This window comes from Egretta garzetta, unplaced genomic scaffold (assembly GCF_000687185.1).
Source record: "Egretta garzetta isolate BGI_Z169 unplaced genomic scaffold, ASM68718v1 scaffold884, whole genome shotgun sequence".
Lineage (NCBI taxonomy): Eukaryota > Metazoa > Chordata > Aves > Pelecaniformes > Ardeidae > Egretta > Egretta garzetta.
Window position 1 is genome coordinate 32,462 of NW_009259330.1, and position 8,423 is coordinate 40,884.

General features: G+C 57.5%; 1 protein-coding gene across 1 annotated transcript in view; it reads right to left on the reverse strand.

The window, feature by feature from the left end:
• Positions 1-8,417, reverse strand: part of SP2 (Sp2 transcription factor) — a 10,782-nt gene extending 2,365 nt beyond the window's left edge. Inside the window, exons 1-4 of the mRNA XM_009636787.2 lie at positions 7,014-8,417; positions 3,283-3,358; positions 1,705-2,658; positions 799-1,099 (exon numbers count right to left, since the gene is read on the reverse strand). Of these exons, the coding sequence (XP_009635082.1) occupies positions 799-1,099; positions 1,705-2,658; positions 3,283-3,345 (1,318 nt within the window). The 5' untranslated portion in view covers positions 3,346-3,358; positions 7,014-8,417. The remainder of the gene's footprint in view (positions 1-798; positions 1,100-1,704; positions 2,659-3,282; positions 3,359-7,013) is intronic.
• Between the last annotated feature and the right edge of the window lie 6 nt (positions 8,418-8,423).

Genomic DNA, 8,423 nt, shown 5'->3' on the forward strand with positions numbered 1-8,423 from the left:
GGCGCTAAGAGCCCCCCCCAGCCACTGGCCAGGGCCACGCCTGGCTATTTTTGGCTTAAGGAGGACACTCATCCCACGGAGGCAAAGGGCTGGGTTCACTCAGAGGGAACGGTGATCCCTCACTACAGAGCTTGGAGGAGCAGAGAGCTTGCGTGTGTGAACGTGCCTCTCCTGATTTGGCTACTGGAAGCCCAAACCAGCAGCCACCGCTCCCAGCGGATGCGAGGAGAGATGGCCCAGCCCCGGGCGCTGGCAGTGCTACCTGCAGAGGTGCCGCAGGAGGGAAAGCCCCGCTGCACCACGTCCCTCAGCCTGGCTGGGTCCCAGCTCTCCCAAAGACAGACGTCTCGCCCCAAGGGCCTGGGCACAGCTCAGCCTTCCCCCTGCACGGAGCTCAGGAGCCAACAGAGCTGGTCTGGGCTCTCGGGCAGCCTCAGCCCCTGCGCTCAGACACGTCCTGCGGCTCGGCACGACCGCACAGCCTGACCCTGCAGGCGGCTGTCTCCGCTAACCGCCCTCCCTGACACAGCTCACCAGGATGGGCTTGGAAACACCCAGAACCACCAGAGACACCCCATGAGACGCTCGGGGCCTCCTGGGGCGACGGGAGCTAGAGAAGCTGATGACATTTAAGTGTCAGCAACATTCAGCCTCAGGGTGCGAGGGATCTGTTTACAAAGCTGCAACATCCCAGCTGCAAAGTGAGTGTGCTGCTAGCAGCGGGGGGGCTTTCTGTCCTCCAGATCAAGGAGCTGCCTAGGTCCCTCCCGCCCCGCCGCGGAGCAGGACGCAGCCCACCTCCGGTGTTGGTGATGGTGACAGGCACGCCCTGGACTTGCACACCGTTGATGTTGATGGTCTGCATGGCCTGTGCCGCGGCTGCCAGCTGAGCTGCGTTCAAGCTGATGATGCCTCCGGCGGGGGCGATCTTTGGCAGAGTGCGTTCCTTGCGTGTGGCTGGTTTCTTGCTGCTGCCCCCCGTGCTGGAGCTGCGGGACACGGGGCTGCTGCAAGAGGTCCCAGACGGAGCCACTGTCATGGCTGGGGCTTCCTGGAGCAGCACTGTCTGCAGCTCACCCGATGGCGTTTTGAAGTAGACCTGATGGGGGGAGAGAAGAGGAGTGAGAGCAGCCGCTGTCACCGGGCAGACCCCCCCTCCACCACAAGGGTTGCCCTCCCCACACAGCCCAGGAATCTGGACCTGCGATGAGCCAAAAAGCAAGAGAAGTTGCCCAAGCATCTGAAGACCCTTTGTGGGCCTCCTGAGGAAGCTCCTGGCCTTGCCCACGGCAGCAAAGGGCTGCTTTGGCCTTGCAGCCTGGGTTCCAAAGGCAACAAAAAAGACACAGTCCCACAGGCTGTGAGCCCCACTCCACCTCCCTCCGTCTCCCAAGAGCTCTGAGCAGCCTGGCTCATCCCAACCAAAGCTGGTGGCACAGCAGAGGTTTCAAGGACACTGTGCTCCTACAGGTCCCGTAAAAGCAGATGACCAGCAAGAGAGACTTAATAAAGCCCTGCGGAGGGAAGAGCTGTGCTCCCAACCCCTCTCAGACATCGGAGAATCCATGCAAGAGATGCCTAAACCAGATTCCAAGTTGGGGACATTTGGTGGCTCACAAAACCCTTCAGCTTTTTAAAGCCCAGTTAAGAAAGAGCTTGGAGGAGAAACAGGGCAGAGGGACCTCGCAGGAGGACACAGGGTACCTGGGTAGGGGTGGGTTCCGTCGTCTGGATCTGGAAGTTCTGTGAGGATTTTTGGGGGACGGTGGGGAGCGTGGCAGAGGCGGCCTGGACCACGCGCAGGGCCTGCTGTGGGATCTGCACCACCTGCGACTCCTGCTTGGGCTGCACCACCTGGACTTGCTGCACCACGGCCGGCTGGCCGGAGCCTGGACTCTGCACGATGAGCAGGTTGTTGCCCGCCTGGATGATGTTCTCTGCCGTGGTCTCTATTAACACTGTCTCCACCTGCTCGGCCACGGCCACGGCGGCGGGCTGGGCGGGTGACATGGCTTTCTTTCGAGTCTTTTTGCTGGGTTTCGAGGGGCTCTCTGCAAGGATCTGAGCCTGCGTGCCCGGCTCAGCGGTGTTCACCAGGTTGTTCACGGGCAGGGTAAGAGTCACGTTGCTACCGCTGGCTAACTTGACCACGTTGCTTGTGCCCTGCACCGGCGAAGCTCCACCCTTCTGCGCTGGAGCTGGTTTGATGGGCACGGGCTTGTGAGAGGAAGAGGAAGGGGTGAGGATGGCTTGATTTGTGCCCGGAATAATCTGGATCTGGTTGGTGAGGTTGGGCTGGACCTGGATGGTCTGGCCCCCCGTGGCCTGGATCTGGGGCACCGCCTGGTACTGGATGTTGGCGGACGAGCGGGTGCCCTTGTTGATGACGGTTGGGTTCTGAATGGCAAAAACCAGCTGCCCCCCAGGGTAGGAGGTGCCGACCTGAGAGCCCTGGATCTGGAAGAGGTTCCCTTTCGACGACAGAATCCCAAAGCTGTTCTTACTGGAGCCCAGAGGGAGCGGAGCAGGTTTGATGGGGACGAGTTTGCGAGGCGTTGGCTGAGGAGGGGCAGGAGGAGTCACGGCGGCTTCCACTGCAGGGGGACCAATTTTGCTACATGTCGCTGCGAGGAGGGCGAGAGGAGACGGCTGGGAGTCCTGGGGAGCCAGGAAGGAGACGAGTTAAGTCAGAGACAAGGGCTTGTGCCAAACATCTGGAGATGGAGTCAGCAAAGGAAAGGGTACACACTATCGAAAGCAATCCAGTCCATGCCAATGAGACATCCCCTTATTAAGGGAACTGCTTAATTACCCATACCACATGCGCCTTTCGCTCACCTTACTCACGCCACTTTTGGCCATCAGGATGGCGACTGCCTTTTAATCGAGTGCCTGTGTTCTTACAACCTCTACAAAGCTGCAAATACCCTGTGAGTCTGCTGGTATTGACACCCATTACGCGCACCCTGGAGTGTTTTGTGCGGTTTGAATTCCAAGACCACCTTGTGATATCAGCTGCTAACACAACCCAAGAGGTCCTTAAGGAAAACACAGCGCAGGAAGGAGAAACAACGCTCCGGACGAGTTGGCATCAGGGCTGGGAATGAGTCCAGAGCGTGGCTCCCCAGCCTGTCCTGCAACTAGTCCTCCTCCTGACATGGCAATGCTGGCTACGGCAGAGGCAGGAGGGGCCAAACGACGCAGCGTTTGCTGTCCTGCACCCCAGGACACATCCCTCCGCCCCAGCGGGGAGCTGGGAGCCGCCGATGCCCCCGTACTCACCTGGGCAGTGGAGGCGGCCGGCTGCAGGTATTCACTGGGGCTGACGGCAGCAGTCGCAGCCATGCTGTCTCTTGATCTGCGAGGAGGAAGCAGAGAGATGGAGGAGTAAGACCAGCAGCAAGATCTGAGACCACAGCTCCTCGGTGCGCCCAGCCCAAGGCCCCGATACCCAAGGGACTCTTCCAGGGTCTCCCCGCATCACCCAAATCCCACATGCCTTCAGTGAGGGGTTACAAAGGGGCTAGAGAAATCTCATCACCTTCTCCCTGCACTTCCCTTTCCCCTTCGCTCACCGCCAAAGGGAAACACCAGTTACAGTGGGCAACCGGCCACAGCCCTCGCTCATTTGCCCGCGTCCCACCGCAGCCCTGACCTAAGCCACAGCCCTGCCCGCGCTGAGACCATCGCTGCCCTGGAGAGCCCCCCCGCCCCAAAGCAGAGGCAGGCATGCCCAGCTCCCCGACAGCCTCCCAGTTCCCAGCTCACGCCGCCTCCCTGCCGCTTGTTTTTCTAACTTTGGGAATCTCAAAGGACAGAGTTTTGGTAGAGAATCGTGTTTTTCAAGGCTGGAAAAACATTGTTTCAATTATTTTGGTATGTCGTTGGTGCTGAGCGTTTGTAAGTCATTATGTAATTAAAAGGTCACTTCGGGGAATAAAAAAAAAAAAAAAGCTGCTGGTGCTGGCTGGCAGCAGGACCTGGGGAGGCCCAGAAAAGCCATCGGCGAGCGGGGAGGAGAGAGCGGCAGCAGGCAGCACACGAAGGAGAGGAGGCACCCGCGGGAGCCAGGGCCACAGAGCCTACAGCTGAAACGGGATCTGCACGCCAGGGAGAGGAGAAAGGCGAAGTTACGGCGGAGGAACCCGAGGGCCTTGGCAGGCAAGCAGCCATGGCTCCTCTGACGGCACGCTGGGAGCATGGGACGAGGCAGGACCACCCCGAGGGGCTGCTGCGAGGACAGGGGCGATTCACCGCCCCCGCGGCTTTGCTGCCTTCCTCTCTCAATGCTTTCCTCGGGAGTTTGCAATCTCTGATGCTCATCGCTTCTGCTGCCCCGAAGGCCGCAGAGCAGCAACACCGAGGCTGAGGCTCTTCTTGCCACCAGGGCAGCTACAACAGTTTCTTTTTAAAGGTTTAATATGGCGAAACCAGGGAAAGCGACTCCTAAATCCTCACAATTTGCTAAATCTTTTCTTCTGGGCTAGAAAGACATTTCATCCTTGACATTTCCTTTGGCAAATGCCCCAGTCACCCCCATCCAGCAGCCGCTGTATGGCTCAATAGTTTGATAATATTTGCCTAGACAAGGTGCCAGGGAGAACTTGTCTGAGCTCGAACACTCTTTATTATTGCTGCTGACAATGTCCTGACTTCAAATGGGGAATTACGGCTGTCTGAGGAGTACGGATGCTTGGGGTTTACTCAGGGCGTCTCTGAAACGCGGCCCTGGCACAGGCGAGCCGATGGGAAGCCAGCGCTGTGGTGTTTACAGAGATGCTTGGACAGCAGGAGCGATGGGAAGTGCTGGCAGAGGACGAGTAGCACGATGAAGATACGAAGTCCCAAATGGCTTGTAATGCATCGTGCCAGCCAAAAATTAACTGTTGTTAAGCTACACAGCGAGTGGCTTTTTGCTGCTCGCGGGGACCAGGCAAGATCGGCATCCCAGGGCTGCGGCAGAGGGCTGGTCTCCGGCTCCAAGCGGGTGAAGTGGAGATCTGGCACAGGCAGAGCTTGTGCTCCTGCCCAGGGAGCTGCGGGAGATCCAGGGTTGCACGAGGGACTACAGGAATGGGGAAAACTAGGTGTGGGGCTTGTTTCAAAGGGAGAAAATTCCAGGCTCTGCAGCCCAGCCTGGCAAAGTCTTGGCAGCATCACTCGCAACGGAGGCAAGAGGCATCGGCACAGGCTGGCTGAGGGTGACAGGGCCAGCACCCAACCTCCGAAAGGGCGAACTCAACCTTGCTTGACGCAGCATCCGCTGCCAGCACATGGCTGCAGGAGCCCCAGGCAAAAGGGACGTCTGCAGTGGGAAAATACGGGGTTCTTTCAGGTTGAAACTGTCAGCTAGCAGGGACGGCGCAGGAGGGGTACGCGCTGCTGCCCAACGCAAGGGCCAGTCGTCACATCTTCGTACAGCTTAAGGCTGGGAGAAAAGTCCTCTAGGTAACTGAGATATGGTCAATGCTTGCATAAAACCAGAGGCGAGGGCCCTTAGCTCCCCCTGCACCCCTCGGCTGTCCTGCGCAGCACAGACACAGACAGACGCCTCCTCCCTGGGAACACAAATCCTTTTGCCAAACAGAAAGCCACTAAGAAACCAAGCGATCGGGCCCCGGGCCAAGTCACCAAGGAGCCCGCTTCCCAAAGGCAGGCAGCTCGCCCCGTGCCAGCACAGGCTCCACGGCTCCTCTCGAGGCTCTTTCACAGCCCTGCTGCGACCGAACACATAAATCCCCAGGCAGAGTCAGGTCAGAGTCCCAGGCGCCTGGGAGGGCATCGCATGGGAATTACCCGCCCCGTTCCCTAGCAAAGGGCATCCATTCCCTTGAAGCCACTCGTTGCCTCGCCCCGTTCCCTAGCGAAGGGCATCCATTCCCTTGAAGCCACTCGTTGCCGCTCGCTGTGGCAACCTCCCGGAGACGAAAGCATCAGACGCGCGCACCCAGCGAGCTGGCCTGCGATAAAAGGACGCTTTCTTCCCAGAAAGCCAGGAGCTTGTACGGCTGCCCGAGTCCAACGGTTGCACCCTCCCTTTCAGCAGAATTAGGGCACTGCTGAGGATTAACAGCCCTGACTACAAATAAGAGCAATGCTGAGCTGGCCAGAAAGAGACACACATACCAGGAGAGATCCCATTAGCCCAAAAAAATAAATAAGGATAATGACTGGGGGAGAAGCCCTGTGTCGCCGCAGTTGCGGTGTAATCCCTCCACGAGTTTCTCACTTGTACAATTTACGTCCAAGTCCAGCAGCGACAGTTTCACATCCTGAGGGCGTAACGTAGTACAAACCTACTTACAGCATGGCGAAACCAAGCGGGTACCAAGGCACATGGCTTCACTCCCCAGGTGTTTGCCCAGGACAGAACTGGGAGCGGGACTGTCACTGCCTGTGGGGAATGTTTCTGGATCTGCCCTGGCGAATACGGACCCTTTTGAGAGGCAGGAGCCTCTCACAGATGTGCACCATGAAACCATCGCCCACTCTGCGTGGTTCACACCCCACGAAGAATTTGCTGAGCAGTTCAGGTCCAGTTTGCCCTTCTGTAAACCCCCAGCCAAGCCTCAAGCGGAAGAGGACTCTCCCTTAAGGCAATTAAAGAGCACTGATTCATAAAATTCATTTTTCTCTGGCCACCTCCTCTTCTTCCGCTTGTCACAAGTGTAGTTTTGTACGGAAACCCTCTCTCTACAGGCTGGAAACCACAGCCTCCTCACCCCTTGCCCTCCTTCACCCCTGTAAAAGGACAAAGCAATCAAAACCTCAGTGATTTCTGGCTCGAGAATCGTTTCCTCTATGATGTTCCTCAAACGAACACAGCCAGGACTCATTCCTGCCCCAGGACACACGGACCAAGCCCCTCGCATCCCGACCAACGGTCCGGATACCCTGACGTCTGCCTGATGGCGCTTCGAGGAGCTCTTGGAACCCACCGTGAGCTCACAGCAGATGGAAAAAAAAAAGTCCATGGGACTCAAGTGATGGAGCTATAGGAAGAGAAAACTTACCAACCGCGCCAGCCCATGAGACCCCATGTCCAGCCGGGGGAAACGCCTGCTAGCAGCCAGCTGGACCGCTCACACCAGCACGATTGGTAGGTTTGCTCAGAGGCCGCTCCTTCGCTTCTCACAAGAATTTATTTACTTTGGAAACTGTGCCATTATCTTCAATATTCTACAAGAGACATAAAGGGGAGAGAGATGGGTTTTTTTCCTTCCTAACCAGGACAAGCCCTTCTCCTCGGGGAGCTGCCAGGCAGTCCTCCGCAGGATCTATGGCTTCCAGCTCAGCGGAGGAGCCCGGGACAGAGGCAAATGCTGCCAGGAAGGTACCTGCCCGTCCTCACAGCCACAACCAACGCCCCATCCTGCAACCTGAGCAGCACAGGCGCATTTATGCAGCTACAAAACCCCTTTTTTGGGGGGTCTGGAAAAGTTTTCTGTATTTTAGACCATGATTTCAAGCCCCATCACCATGATATCCTTGTTGCCTTCTCACAGCCCCCCTCAGAGAGAGGAAATACCACAGCAACTGACAGGCAGGGCACAAACCTTCCGTTCAGGTATCCCAGCTGAAGGGGAGTCTCTGCTCCCCGAAATCCCCTTCCCATCTGGCCGATGGATTCTTTTTTGGGGGGTGCCGGGGGGGTGTGTGAATGTGATCCTAACTTTCAGCACTCAGTTTAAGCCAATTGACACACCTGACCCGAGTTACCGCGGTTTTAATTAGCGCCTTGAGCGTGAAGGTGAATCAGAGTCCCCTAAAATCCATGAAAGACCTCGGCAACTGCAAAAAAAAAAAAAACGCTGCTCAGGATTATGAAGCCAAGCAGAGTCATAGGGGAAAAAGCCACGCCAATGGTAGCAGCCCTAGTTGTTTGTCAGGGCCGTAAGCAAGTATTCAAAGCCAGGCAGAAAGGAGCTCAAACACCTGCATATTTACATATTAACAGCAGGAAATCAAGCAATGTCTTAGAATAAACCGGCCAGGATTTCTGTTGTTGTTGTTTTAACTCCCGGTCTGACTCTGACACGCCTGTGACAGCGCGGGCGTTACAGCCACTTGCCAGCACCAGAGTTTGTTTGCTCCTTCCCTAATGCCGGGGGGAAATTCCCTGGCACTTTGGCTGCATTTAAGCAAGAGGAAGAGGAGAAGCAGCTAAAATAAAGGGATCCAGGACGGCCGCGCTGCCGAGAATGCGCAGGCACTCTGGGGAAGGACCGGCCTGGGGGAGGAGGGAGAGGTTTTGAGGGGTGGGAGCGAGCGGATCGCGGGGTACCCCGGAGCGGCGGCTCCCCCAGAGCGACGAGAGACCCCGGTGGAAACTTCCAGCAGCACCAACCCGAGCGGCCACGATCCTGTCGCACCGCACATCCCCGGGGACCAGGGACAACCGCCCCGGTCCTCACCACCCCGCT